The following is a 14,563-nucleotide window of genomic DNA, read 5'->3' as shown; positions in this document are numbered from 1 at the left end:
ACAACCCCAAACCCGCCTACAAGGGAAGTATCAAACAATAAGAAACACTTTATTTTAACTTTACAACATATAAATAGACAAATCTGTGCTTTCCAACGGAGCTTTCCTTCCATCTCCCCTCCCCAGAGTCCTTGTGGCAGCGCTCTCCAGCCCCTGTGGACTCGGGGAGGAGTGGGGCTGAGCTGCAGAGGCCAGAGGATCCATCCCCAGGGCTCCATCCCGAGGGATCCCTCTGTCATCTGCTCAGGTCCCGGCTGGCGCCACGCCCGCACAGCATCCGCTCCTCTGCCGAGAGCCCGGCAAAGAAAGGGTGCAGGAGAGCCTCGGAGAACGTGATCCGCTGGGAGGGGTCGAATTCCAGCATCCTCCTCATCAGGTCAAAGAGCTGCGCGTGCTCCAGCGAGTCGTGCAGCATGTATGTCTGAAAGGGACAGGGGACACTCAGCCAGGGGACACGGACACAGCCCGACGGGCTGGGCCAGCCAGGGCGGCCTTTATCCCAAATACAGCATCCCAGAGAGCTGCTTCCCATCCCAAATACAGCATCCCCCAGGGCTGCTTCCCATCCCAAATACAGCATCCCCCCATCCCAAATTCAGCATCCCCCACTGCCCTGATAGCCAGAAAGATCAGGAACCCTGGACCAAAGCTGTCTCCCATCCCAAATACAGCATTCCCCCTTTGCCTACTCCCCATCCTGCCCTAGCAGACCAGGATCCCTGCAGATGAGAGCAGTTCCTGTGGGATTTCCCCATCCCTGAACCCCACAGCCCGACCCAGGGAAGGGAGCAGCACCCACCCTCAGGGGTTTGCAGTTCTCCTGGACGTATCTGCCATCAGATGTGTTCTCATCCCACACCAGGTTGCCATTGTGGAAGTATTTTTGCTTCCTGCAGGGGGAAGGTGGGGATCAGGCAGGATCTCTCCCTCCCATCAGGTGCAGGGGCCTGGGCTGAGCTCAGGACCAGGCTCTTACCGAGTTTTGTGCACCATGTGAGATGGGAGTGGCCCCAGGATTTTCTCCATCATGACAAGATGCTCACGGTTCTCATGGGTCTGTGAAGGAGCAGAGCAGTGGTGGGTTAGTCAGAGCTTGGGGAGCAGATGACAAAAGGGACAGGGAAGAAAGGATTCCACCAGGCCCTATCCAACTTCTCATGCTTTGCTTTTCCATTTCTTCAGAGAACAGAAATAACCTAAACCCAGAAATGATCCAAACTCTCCTCCAGCAAGGCACGCCCCCAACCAGCCCTTTTCCAGGGCTCATTTTCACACTTAACTTCTCATTTTTAGTGCCTGGTGTGTGTTTCCCTCTCCTTCACCTAATTCTGAACCCTTCTGGACACCAAAGATTTTCAGGAACAGGAATCCTACCTGGAAGAGCGTGAAGCCACGGTAATACTCGAACAGAATGCAGCCAGTGCTCCACACATCACATGGCTGTGCCCAGCCCAGCTCTGCAAAAAAAAAAAAAAACAAATTGACTCCGTGCCCCCAACAAACCTCACCACATTTCTCATTGCTGAAACCACAGGGGTTCCACTCAGAGCTAGAAATTCTCTGCCCAAGAGCTGGAGCACTCCCAGGTTGGTTTTCTTCTAGCCAGCATCATCCTGGGGCAGCTGCTCCCCTGTGCCTCACCCCTGCTGGATCCCAGAAATCTGGGATTTTTGAGCTTTCTGTGATTCTGGGACTGACCCCCTGGAGAACACTGCTTTTGACCTGAGGCCTTAGAAAAGGCTTCCAAATTTAAATGATAAAGTTAAAATCACAGCTGTGTAGTTAAATGAAAGTGTATGCTTTCACAAGATGAAAAGTTAAAGGTTTTATAATTTAATAATAGGTATGGGACAAGATTAAAAAAATTAAGTGTCTTTTTCAGTGCTCATCTTCCTTCTTCATGGTTTCAAATAGTAATTTCTAGTTAATGTCACACTGAAGGTCACGAGAATTTAATTATTAAAAATAGAAATAATATAAGTATTATTTCTCTATTAAACGGTTTAGCATTAAAACACCTTATAACTAGCTAAATTCATCTCCATTTTACTCGTTTCTAGCTGGTGGCTAGAAGTGTGGCTAAACATTCTGTACTTTTAATAAGATTGAATCAACAACCAAGCCCAAACACGAGAAAATTCATTTCCTTTGTGTATTTTTCAATCCTGACACACCCCAAGGCTCCCCAAAAGGAGCAATTCTCACCCAGAATCACTTCAGGGGGTCGGTAGTGCCGGGTGGCCACGATGGTGGTGTGGTGTTCATGGTCAAAGGTGGCACTGCCAAAATCAGCCACACGGATGCTCGTGTTCCGGATGGATTTCTGCTCACAGCTCTGCAGGGAAAGCACAGGGCCAGGCTGGGACAGGAGCCCCAGGAGGGCTGGAATGCACCTCCTCACTGGGATGGAACTGTGGAGCTCTGAGTTCTGAACATCCCAGAATACTCCTTAAGGGCAGCCTTAATGCTTTTGGAAGGCACAGCAGGGAGAAGCAGCCTGACTTCCAGTTTGTTCCCACTTCCCAGGCTCTGAAGGGCTGGACAGAGCAGGGAAGATCCAGTTTCTGCAGGGAGGGAAAGGCAGCCTGTCCCCGATGCAGCCAGTGCTCCTTGGGACACAACCCACCTTGTTCTCGTTGTACAACGTGTCAAAATCCGAGTTGACAAACAGGATGTTCTCTGGCTTGAGGTCAGTGTGAGTCAGCTGGTTGTCGTGTAGAACTGCACAGAGAGAGGAGAAAAAAAAAAAAACAACCTAAGAACCAGAGAGAATCACCTGCACAGCTCTGCCCTTCCCAGGGCCAGGACAGCTCCTCCCAGCCTGCCTGGGCTCACTCACATCTCAGGGCATGGCAGAGCTGGTAGGCCATGTGCCGGATCTGTGGCAGGGGGTATGGCTGGAAGTTGTTCTCCTTCAGGAACTCAAACGTGTTCTTGCCCAGGAGCTCAAAGGCAATGCACATGTGGCCGTGGAAGTTGAACCAGTCTGACATCAGGACACACAGGCTGGGCAGGGACAGAGAGGCAGGGGTTAACCACCCTCCAGGGATGGCCAGGACAGCCATTCTGCTGTTCCTGGTCACTTCAGGAGTGGCTGGTGAGCTCAGGGAGATGCTTCCTGCTTTACTCAGCCACCTTTGGAGAGAGCTCCCCAATTCCCATGGGACAAGTTCCCCCTCACCACACTCTCAGCCCCACGTTGCTCTGTGTGCAAGGATGTTTCATTGGAAACTCACAACTTGTTCTCCTTGTCCTTCTCCTTGATTTTCTTCAGGACGTTGATTTCCAGCCTGGCAGCCTCTCGGTATTTCCCGACGTTCTTTATGATTTTCAGTGCCACCTGTGATTTGCCTCTGGAAGGGAAGAGACAGAAGGATGGAGGCAGAGGAGAAACCTGTGTGCTCAGCCCATGGAGAGAAGCACATCCTGTTATTCCAGGCATCATTTGTCCCAACAAAGCTCTGCCAGCCACGGATGCTGCTTGGGCAGTGGCAAATTGGCAGTGACAGTATCATTGCCAAGGGACACTGCTGACACAGCAGTCCCTCAGCTCTCTGTGACTCCAGGGCCACCTCCCCTCTCCAGCCGTGCCAGAGAGCCCTGCAGCAAACTGGCCCAGGGCTGGGGGCCAGACAAGAGGTCAGAAGGGCACGGGGGTCAAATGTAACCACAGGGGAGGTTAAAGGAGAGGATGGAGAAGTGCCCTGGCAGATTAGGAGGTCACAGGGGCCACCCCTCAGCCGGAACTCACTGCTCAACTTCCATGGCTGGGGCTGGGAGGGGCAGGCTGGAGATCAGGGAAAAGCTGGCTATCAGGGAAAAGCTCTTCCCCAGAGGATGCTGGGCACTGATCAGGTTCCTCAGGGAATGGGCACGGCCCCAAGGCTGCCACAGCTCCAGGAGCTGCTCTCTGAGGCCCAGGGTGGGATTGCTGGGGTGTTGTTGTGCTGGACTTGGATGATTCATATGAATCCCTTCCAGCTCAGGATATTCCACGATTTTATTCCATGACCCCCTGCTTCCCTAAACAACTCCAGCCTGTAAATTCTGCAGGGGCTGAGGGTTTCCCCTCGCTCTGAGGAAGGCAGTGACACGTGGGAGGTGACAAACTCAGTGCTGTGGAGCCCGGGAGGGACAGATGCAGGGAGAGGTGCCCACCTGGCGTGGTCCACGCACTCCACCACTTTCCCAAAAGTGCCTTCACCAAGGCTGCCGACGATTTCATCTAGGAGAGAAAACAGGAGCGGGTGTGAGCCTGGGGGGGCTCGGCCAGGGCTGGGCTCCTGCCACTTCACACCAACAAAACGTCCAGGCAAACAAAAGAACTGTCTCTCACCGCTACACTCTTTACAACTCAAGTGTCTACGCTCTGCCTCAGGCAAGTTACCGGTCAGTAAATAAAACACTAGAGACCCCTCCAGTACAGGACGAGAGATCTGGGCTAACCCGGGGTAAAAGTAGAGGTAAAGTTTTACGAAAGGTGGCTGTACATCGCTCTTGAAGCCAATCGCCGATCCTGCACACCAGGTGACCTTCCTTGTCATCTTCCACGCTCCTGCTGCGCTTACTGCTCTGCTGGCTTCTCTGCACTCACCGCCCCCCGGGACGGCCGTCAGAGCGGGCATTCAAAGGTTGCAGAGACGACGGGGCCGCCGGTGGGTGCATTGTCCAGATCCCAGCATTTCATAAGGCACACAGCATATATAACGATAGGGATATTGCAAGGGACACGTCAAGACACAAAACTAACTTCAAAACAGAAAAGTCATCAACAGCTACAAGAAAACTTCTCTCATTAGCCACAGCCTCTGGGGCGGGGAGATGCCCCCCTCTTCCAGGATGGGAAGCTGCAGCAGGAATCCTCTGCTCCCCACGGAGGAGGCACAGGACAAGGAGGCCTAGGCCAGCAGAACATCACCTCTCTGCTGCCAAGCACTGGGTTTGGACAGGCTGCCCAGCAGAAGCTGCAGTAGCAGTATTTTTCCCCCTCTGTGCATCCTGTGCCTTGGGAAATGCAGCTCCAGCTGCCCAGAGCTGTGTCCAGCCCTTCCCCTCCTGAGGGGGAACTTGCTGCCACGCCGATCCTAAATCCGTGTGCCCAGCTGGCTGCTCACAGACCCACTGGGCCACATCAGCCTCTCTGAAACTGGGAGGGCTTTAGGAACAGCACAGGTAAATCAATCCCCAGGGAACACTTCAGGCAAGCTTTGAGGTGACCTTCACCCCCTGCTACTGGCAAGCTTCTACTGGAAAACCAGCCCAACGTTCCTGCAAGGACCCGGGGTCCACAAAGCTAGCTGCCCTAATTCCTCACCTTGTTCTAGTCTGCTTTCAAAATAGTTACAATCCCTGCGGCCAAAGGAAGTCACAAAAGCCTTGACATTTCCATGCCTGAGCTTCTAGCAGGCTCCTCTTCTGCGCCCCTCGCCACCCCCCAGCAGATCCAAAATAACGAGCTGAGATCAAAACTCCCCCAAAAAAATCAGCTGGAACAGAGGAGAAGGTGGGAGGAGAGCCAGGACAGCTGTGAGGTGCTGGAGGACCGAGCTCCTGCCAGCCCAGACCTGCACAGCCTCGCCACCCTGCGCTTCCAGCACAGCCCTGGCTCCCTCAACACCCAAATCCCAAAGTCGGCTGGAAAGGAATCCAAAGGAGGAGCTCAGCAATTCCCAGCCACGCAGATTATCCGGCTGGGATAGGATCAGAGCCGGCCATTCAGCTGTGCTAACATCCCAGGTGGGAGGGGAGTGTTCCCCACAGGAGGGAAGAGCTGAAGTGCTCGGTCTGACACCTCACACCACTTCCAGGGCACTCCTGGCACCAGCTCCCCCACCCAGCTCCACGCATTCCCAGGTAATCCCTGGAAGGAATGCTACGTTTCAGGGGGAAGTTTGCTTTTGAGAAGCTGAAATCCAAGTGGGAACGGGCAAAGAGGACACACGTGTATGCTCAGAAGGTGGGAGAACTAACAGGCCTCAAAAACAGCTCTGCAGAGCTGGGCTGACCAATCCCACCTGGAAGGGGATCCAGGCATGGAGCCAAACCGAGGAATGCTGTGCACCAAACCCCCCCAGAAGCAGCAGCAGTCGCAGCAAGAAGCAAATCCCTGGATAAACTGGAGCCATATGGATCCCTGGGAGCAGGGCTGGCCCCAGGCCAAGGCTCTCCCTCGTCAGCATCACATGAGTGCCACTGGAAGCTCTCCCTGATCCCTTCCCCGGCCCTAAAGAACACGGCTGAGTTCCCTCACGGATTAAGGCTACAGGGGCTGGCCCGGCAAAACCCAACAGCTACGAACGCTCCCCGAGCGGGACACAGATCTGAGACTTCACAACAAACACACAACGGGGTTCGAGGTACTCACCCAGAGCGCTCGGGGCTGGAGGGAGGCAAGAACAGTTAAACCCTGAGCTCGCTGTGGATGCTACTCACCGAGGAGGCACTGCTACAAGACCTGCTCCTGCGTCTCCGGCAGTGGTGCTGGTATCGCCTGGGCCGGTGCTGCTCCCTGCCCCGGGAGCGCCGCCAGGGCCGCGGCCGTGCCGGGTAATATTCCTCCCCGAAGGACGGGCTGCGCTCCTCCAGCCTGTAGGCATCGCTGTCCCGCCGGCAGCGGCGCTGGTAAGGCATCCTCTCATGGCTGCAGCGCAAGAACAGTGCCCTTAGAGCCTGGCAGAGCCCCGAGTGCTGGGATTTGGGGATGCTGGAACCGCCCCGCTGGAGCTCAGTCACGCAATGGCAGTATCGGGAATGTATCGGGAACTGTGACAGCCCAGCTGCTGTATGGGACACCCCAACAATCCCAGCCTGTCTCCTGGGCAGCCTGTTCAGTGCCTGGTTCATCCTGAGGAGAAAAACATCTTTTCCTTATGTCCACCCCTGATGTTCACCCCTGACACAGCTCCCTGCTGTATCACTCCAGAGAAATCCTCCTGCTCCCACTCCCCCGCTGTGGCAGGAGCTTCCAATCTTTCTGCACCTCAAGCTCTGCCCACTGAGGAGAAGTTCTGCAGAGAAAACAGGGAGGCATTCCCACGTTTTAAGGAGCTGGGGGAAAACCCTCTGAGAGCTCCAGCTGGGCTGCCTGCCTTGCTGTGGATTCCCATCCCTGGAAGTGCCCAAGGCCAGCCTGGACGGGGCTTGGAGCACCCTGGACTAGTGGAAAGCGTCCCTGCCCGTGGCTGGGGGTGGCACTGGATGAGCTCAATGTCCCTCAACACTCCTCGATTCCATGCTGAGCCACCCGTGCCAGCACACACCGGTGTTTGTCACCATTCCTCCTCCCTCGGGAAGGTGTCTCATTAGCTCTTAACTAACGAGGAGCAGCAGCAGGGCTCTGGTTGTCACCCTGGGGGGGACAGGAGGTCCCAGGACACCAAGCCCTCGCTGGGCACACACAGAGCAGCTCCATGGATCAGCAAGAGCCAGAAGGAAAATCTGTCACCGAGCTCCTGCCCCTCGAGCAACAACCTCCTGGGACATAATGGCCAAAATCTGCATCAGGAAGGGCCAGGAGACCTCAGAGCAGGCTCAGTTGTGTGGGAATTGATGAGGTTTTGGGCACACCAGCCATGAGAGCAGCTCTCCCCCAAAACACGAGTGCCTTCCCCACCAGATTTCACTGGAGGCTTGCTTCACACCCCATTGAGAAGGGAGCTGTGTTTTAGGTGGAAGATGTTGCAATTTGAAATAAAAGCAGCGCTTTGGCTTCCTGGTGATAACCCCGGGCACGCTCGGGGCCAGGTCGATGCCGTCACCCAGCAACAGCTTCCAGCCAAGACCTCCAGCCTGGAAATGAGAATTTCTGCTGTTTGCACCTCTCTGCCCTGACAACAACCAGCTCTGCTGCTGGCAGCTTAACGGGCTGCTTGGGGAGCTCATCCCAGAGTGGGTCACAATTCCAGATGTGGCTCTGCTGAAGTACCCAAAACACAACCCCACAGCTCTGTCCAGCATCGAGCTGTGCTTTGGATGGACACAGAAAACAGAAATAATGACCTGAAGGACTCCGACACTCAGGTCTCCTCAAAGAGGCTGAGACTGAAGGGACAAGGCTGTTTGCACCCAACAAAAGGCTGCTTTCATCCAAATCTGTTCGAAATTAGCCATAAGATGAAAAAAAAAGAATGGAAAAGCCCGTTACATGCGCCAGCTCTATTTCACAATCCACCTCCTTCAAATAAACAAAAGCCAGGCTAGGGAGAGAAATTAATCTGGAGAGCATTTCAGGAATTTAAAGATGAGCTCAGCTCCTGCCTGGCTGCACCTGCCCAGTCCAACCAGTGGAACCACACCAGCCCACGGCAGCCTCTGTTCCAGAACCCTCCTCTTATCAGAGGCCTCATCCCGCTTCCAGCGCCTCATTGTCCCCAGGGAAACGCTGAGCAAAGCGAGGATCAAAGGTAAAATCCCGAAGCAAAGCAGGAGAGATCAGTTAGATCCTTTAGCTGGGATCCTTTCTGAGGTGAGGGAGGAGCGCGGTTGCTTTAAATCTGATTTTAATCCCGTCAGAGAGAAGCGGGCTGTCAGGAAAGACTTTAATACCTCCGCAGCATGGAAACGTGATTCCAGGGCAGGCCGTTCCCTCCGTAACATGACAGCCGCGGCTTTGGGAAGAATTTTAGCGTGGCAGCGAAAGCACACACACACACACACACACACACACACACACACACACACACACACACACACAAATAAGCCCTTCATTCCACCGCCGGGATTTTGGGGTTTAGAGCCGACCTGCAGCTCAGCACGGGGGTTTTGAGGGGCCAGCCGTGCCCGCAGCGCTCTCACCTCCTGGATCTGGATCTCCGCGAGAGGTCCCTGCGGGGCGGGTACCGCAGCCTGCCCTCGTACTCCCTGCTCCGCGACCGCCGCCGCTTCCAGCGGTGTCCCAGCTCGCCGTCCTGCTCCGGGGAGCGGAACCTCCTGCAGTGATGCATCTGCGGGGACAAGGGCACGGCGGGGCTCAGGGACCCGCGGGGCCCGGCCCGGGGCTCGGCGCTGCCGGAGCTCTGCCCGCGGGCCCCGGGGGTTTGCGGGGCCGTTACCGGCGGGCCGGGCCCGTTCCGCGCTCGCCACCCTCGTGTCCCCCCTCCGTGTGTCCCCTCCGTGTGTCCCCTCCGTGTGTCCGCTGTCCCCTCCGTGTGTCCCCCGGCCTCACCGCCGCCGCTGCGGCCGCGCTCGGCGGGTGCGGCCCAGCCCGGCCCGGCCCGGCCCCTGCGGCCTCGCAGCGCCGCTTCCGCTTCCCGGACGGGGTCAAACCCGCCCCGACGGGCTGGGCTGGGCTTAAACCCGCCTCAGAGCCATGGGCCGGGGCTAAACCTTCCTCAGAGCGATGGGCCGCGGTTAAACCCGCCCCAACGGGCCGGGCTGGGCTTAAACCCGCCTCAGACCGGCCGCACGGGGTTAAATCCGCCTCAGAGCGGTGGGCCGGGGTGGGACCGGGCTAAACCCGCCCTGGAGGGCGGGTCTGGGGTTAAACTGGGACTGCGAGGAGCGGCAGAGGTTGTAGCGCTCTGGGTCACCCTGTCCTTCCTCCCCGCCACCATCCTCATCCTCAGCACGGCTCTGACCCATCGTGGTGGTCAGGGACATCCTCACCACAGCCTTCCTCACCATGGTCATCCTCACCACAGCCTTCCTCTCCACGGCCATCCTCACCTTCCACACAGCCTTCCTCACCATGGTCATCCTCACCAAAGCCTGCCTTCACCATGGCCAGCCTCACCCTTGGCATGATCTTCTTCCCTCCTTCATCTGCCTCGCCGTGGTCTTCCTCATCACAGCTTATCTTCCTCGCCGTGCTCATCCTCACCACCATGACCCCCACAGTGACAGCCCTCGCCCCGTGGTGACCCTCCCATGCTCTTCGCTGTGGTGGCCCATGGGCAGGAGAGAGAGCTCCATACACATCATCATTCCCAACCCCTTTATTCATTTATTTATCAAGCGCTCATTAAGGCCAGCAATCAATTAAAAATGCCGATGAACGCCTTTATCTCTGCTCCTCCACAGCCGAGATTCCGGGTGCAGGCAGGGATGGAGCAGGCACAGCTCCTCTTCTCCCACCTCGGATGGGCTCTGTCCCCTCCAGAGCCATCGGGGACAGCCTGTGCTGACCACCAGTGATCTCCAGCCCTGCAGATGGATCCCAGAAATCTGGGATTTTTGAGCTTTCTGGCACTGAACCCCTGCAGAACACTGCTTTGGACCTGAGGCCTTGGAGAAGGCTCCAAATTTGGGTGATGGAGTTAAAATCACGGGTGTGTAGTTAAATAGAAATGTGTGATTTCACACGGTGAAGGGTTTGGAATTTGAGGTTTTTATAATACAGGAATAGGTATGGAACAAGACAGAAGATTTTGGGTGGTGTCTCTGTCTTCTCCATGATTTCAGGCAGTAATTTCTGGTTGGACAGTGAGTGCTGCACTGCAGCTAACAGGACTTTGGTTATTAGGTCAAAAGTATAAATAATATAGGTGTTAATTCTCTATTGGGCTGTTTAGCTTTAAGAGACCTCGTAGCAGCTGCATCTCTCTCCATTTTGCTCACTTTTAGCTGGTAGCTAGAAACGTTGCAGAACTCTCTGTACTTTAGATAAGATTTAATAAAAACCAAGCCCAAACACGAAAAGAAAAATCATCTCCTTCGTGTTTTTAATCCCAACTCTGAGTGAAAACAGAAGAAAATGAAGACAAGCCACGAATTAAGAGATGCAGACACCACCATTCCAGGACTTCTCCCCCGCAGGTGTGTGGGTGCCATCTCCTCTGTGCACACTGCGAGCCCCCTTGGCTCAGTCCCAGTCCCGTGGGGCACGGTGGGGCTGGATGTGGTGCCAGCGCTCCGATTCCAGCGGTGCCAGGCTGCACATGTCCCTCCAGTGGAGCATCCCGGCCCCGGGCACACCTGGCCCCACCTGGACACGGCCCAGCACGGAGCCACGGGCGTGGAGCCGAGCCTGGGGCAGCACGGGGCAGGGGACACGGCTGGTGGCCTCCCCTTGTCCTGACAGGAGCCCTCCCAGCCCAGGAACCTCCCGTGGGCAATAACAATCAGCTCCTGGGAGCTCCTCCTGAGCCTTGTCACCTCCTCCACCCTGGTCACCTCACCTGCATGACAATGAACTCCAAGGCCAGCTCCTGGTGCTGGATGTGCCCAGGGGGGATGTTGAAGAGGAAGGGTGAGTTCCACACGGGGTTGTAGCCGCTGACAGACTTGGTCTCCTTGGTGGCGATGATGTGGCCGTGGTGGTGGAGGTGGATGATGACGTAGTGGCCTGGAAATGGAGACAGAACCCTGGACTATGTTGGATCCCAGAAATCTGGGATTTTTGAGCTTTCTGGCACTGACCCCCTGGAGAACACTGCTTTGGACCTGAGGCCTTGGAGAAGGCTCCAAATTTGGGTGATGGAGTTAAAATCACGAGTGTGTAGTTAAATAGAAATGTGTGATTTCACACGGTGAAGGGTTTGGAATTTGAGGTTTTTATAACATAGGAATAGGTATGGGAAGAGATGGAGGATTTTGGGTGGTGTCTCTTTCAGTGCTCATCTTCCTCCTTCTCCATGGTTTCAGGCAGTAGTTTCTGGTTGGACAGTGAGTGCTGCACTGAGGGTCATGGGAATTTGGTTATTGGGTCAAAAGTATCAATAATATAGGTGTTAATTCTCTATTGGGCTGTTTAGCTTTAAGAGACCTTGTAGCAGCTGCATCTCTCTCTATTTTACTCTCTTCTAGCTGGTGGCTGGAAGTGTTACTGAACTTTCTGTGCCTTAGATAAGATTTAATAAACAACTAATCCCAAACACAAGAAAATCCGTTTCCTTCATGTATTTTTTGATCCTGGCTCTGAGTGAAGGCAGAAGAGACTGAGACAAACCTCTAATTAAGTGGTGACCAACCCCACCACTGTAACAGAGAGGGAGGCTGGCAGCTCCCAAATGGTGCCTGAGGGGCTGCAGGACCCCCGTGGGGCTCAGTGGGGAGAGCACAGAGCTCCTGAGGTTTCACTCTTCTTGAGAGCAGGGACCTCCAAAGTCCTCAGCTCACACCCCTGAGAGCAGAGAGACAACAGCCAGCAGGACACAAAGCCACATGCTAATTTTGGACCATAAATAAATGTATTTCAAGCATTTTGGGGCCACACTGGAGATACCTAGATCTGTATTATGCTCCCTGTGCTCATTTTCATCCAGTCACAGAATCACAGAATGGTTTGGGTTGGAAGGAGCCCCAAAGATCATCTCATTCCAACATGAATGGAAAAGAGAAGTTTGAGAGGGAGCAAGAGAATCTGCCAAGCAAAAGGAGGGGGAGCCATTCCCCGTGCCCACCTGGGCACATCCTGATCCCCGTGCCCACCTGGGCACATCCCCGTGCCTACCTGGGGTGCCCGGCAGGCGGGAGAGCCGGCCCAGGGCCTGTGCCTTGCGCAGCAGCACCTTCACACGCCCGGCCGGGGCCTGGAGCTGCAGCAGCAGCAGGAGCTGGCCCAGGGCTCTGGGGGGCGAGGAGAGGACGCTGCAGCTCAGGCTGTGGGCACCGCGGCGCTGGAATGGGAAGAGAGAGCAGGAGACGCTGTGAGACCTTCTCTGACCTCATCGTCCCCTGATCTCATCCAGCTCTTCCACCTCCAACCTCATCCAACCCTTCCTCCTCCAACCTCATCCTCCTCCAACCTCACTCAGTCCTTCTTCTTCCAACTTCATCCTCCTCTGACCTCACCCAGCCCTTGCAGCCGGCGATTCTCGTCCCCCAGCAGGTCAGAGATGGGCAAGAATGAAGCAGCAAGGTGGGTTTTGATGCTCACCATCACTGCAGGAACGGTGCCAGCTCTGTTTTACCCCTTCCACCCCAGCACCCTCTGAGGATGAGGTACAAAGCCCCACACGAGGCACTGCCACGGGCTTGCACTGCCGTGGACACACCACCGAGATCCTGGTGGTGCTTGGAGGGGGCTCTGAGATGAAGCAAAACTCAGCCCAAAGCTCTGCCGTGCTCACCTTGCTGAGCTTGGTTTTGGTGCTTTCCAGCTCCCAGGAGTAGCTGGAGGGGGCGCGGGGGTCCCAGGAGGCCTCGGCGCAGGGGAACAGGACCTCGCCCACGAAGGAATCCTGGAGGCTCCGTGACCTGGCGTAGACAGCAAAGCGCAGGGTGCAGCTGCCCAGCTCCTCCGGGCCGTACGGGCCGAACCGGCACGGCCGCGGCTCCCGGCGGGCGGGGCGGAGGCTCCGGCGGCGCACGGACACGCGGCGGGACAGCGGCGGCCGCGGCACCAGGGCCACCTTGACCCGGGAGCCCTGGTGGCCCTGCGGCAGGTGCGAGACGCCGAGGATGGTGACAGTGAGGGTGGCCTCGGGCACGGAGTAGCGCAGGTCGCAGCGCAGCCGGGGACGCTGCCCGGAGCGCGGGGGCGACCCCGGCACGGCGGGGACCAGCGGGCTCCGCTCCTCGCAGAGGAGTTCGGTGCCGGCGATGGTGCAGCGGCGCTGGCACAGCCCCGGCAGCTGCGGGAGGAAGGGGAGGCTGGGCAGAGACGCTCTGCCGTGCGCCGAGTCCCCGCGGGGTGCCGGGGACGTCTCCTCGGCCCGGGCACCCGTCTGCTCCTCGCCGTGCCGCTGGATCGGCACCGGCACCGTGGCCGCGGGCAGAGCCGCCCCCAGCTCCACTCGCTGCCGGCCGAGGGGGCGGCCCGGGCGCCGGCGGTGCCACCAGCACATGGCACAACCCAGGAGGACGCCGAGGCAGAGGAGGGACAGCCCCGCGCCGAGGGACACCTGCAGGTGCGCTGGAGGGAGAGATGGGCACCGTCAGCGGGATCTCGGCAGGGCTGTGCCAGCCCGGCTCTCCCTGGGTGCCCTCCCTTCCCCCGGGGCTCCCTCCCCGCTCTGTGTGAGCCGGGATTGAGCTGGAACATCCCAAAGGCAGCAGGAGGGACAGGAGCCGCGCTCGGGCAGCCTGACACGGGGCCGGCGCTAAAACAAGCGCAGCGATAAGGGCCGTGCAAAGCGCGCACTTATCAGCGCCGCTGCCAGGCTGACCCAGCTCGGGCACGATCCGCCGGCCTTGGTGGGGCTCCGAGGGTGTGCAGGGGAAGGGGGGAACCTGCGGGGGGAGATTTGGGGTGTCCGGGCTGGATTCAAAGCGGCCCCTGAGGGCTGAGCCGAGCCAAGCCCGGTCCCAAAAGAAGGGAACATCCTCCCTGAGCTGGATCTTGTCTGGGATGCCCGCAGGGCTTCGGGATGATGCCCTGGGAAGAGGGCATCCCTGCGCACTGGGCATTTAGGGAGCAGGGAATCAACTCCTGGACATCAGCGCTGAAGCTCCTTTGGAATTTAGTTCCTGGGTTTCAGAGGTGGCACCTGTGTGGCTGTGCCGGCAGAAAACCTCCCTGTGCCCAGAGCTGGCTTGGCTTCCAGCACTGGAGCGAGGGATTAAGGGGAACAGGGCCGGGACGAGGCTGTGCCAGAGCCTGCGCCGGGTGCCATGAAGGGATGGGGATGTTGGAAGGAGAAAAGCAGGCATTGTCTCACCCCGGGGGGCCGGGCCTCCCTGCCCA

The 14,563-nt window shown here is 57.1% G+C and overlaps 1 protein-coding gene across 4 annotated transcripts; it reads right to left on the bottom strand.

Moving 5' to 3' along the window:
* Positions 1-28: 28 nt before the first annotated feature.
* CLK3 (CDC like kinase 3) lies at positions 29-9,236 on the bottom strand. Of its 4 annotated transcripts, none has more exons than XM_014889258.2 (13): positions 9,164-9,236; positions 8,794-8,942; positions 6,433-6,640; positions 4,491-4,584; positions 4,159-4,225; positions 3,237-3,353; positions 2,840-3,006; positions 2,627-2,721; positions 2,206-2,335; positions 1,375-1,457; positions 977-1,056; positions 800-890; positions 29-421 (listed from the first exon to the last, which is right to left on the bottom strand). In XM_014889258.2, exons 2-13 carry the CDS (start codon positions 8,940-8,942, stop codon positions 236-238), a joined length of 1,467 nt encoding a protein of 488 aa, XP_014744744.1. In that variant the 5' UTR covers positions 9,164-9,236; the 3' UTR covers positions 29-235. The 4 variants fall into 4 exon arrangements, with proteins under 4 accessions (XP_014744744.1, XP_088028446.1, XP_088028447.1 ...); XM_088172320.1 differs by having other exon boundaries at positions 6,433-6,844; positions 9,164-9,232; XM_088172321.1 differs by having other exon boundaries at positions 4,159-4,584; positions 9,164-9,224.
* Positions 9,237-14,563: the final 5,327 nt, after the last annotated feature.

Source organism: Sturnus vulgaris, chromosome 13 (genome assembly GCF_052056855.1).
Source record: "Sturnus vulgaris isolate bStuVul1 chromosome 13, bStuVul1.hap1, whole genome shotgun sequence".
Taxonomy (NCBI): domain Eukaryota; kingdom Metazoa; phylum Chordata; class Aves; order Passeriformes; family Sturnidae; genus Sturnus; species Sturnus vulgaris.
Note: the sequence above shows the minus strand (reverse complement) of the source record. Positions and strands in the feature narration are given on the sequence as shown.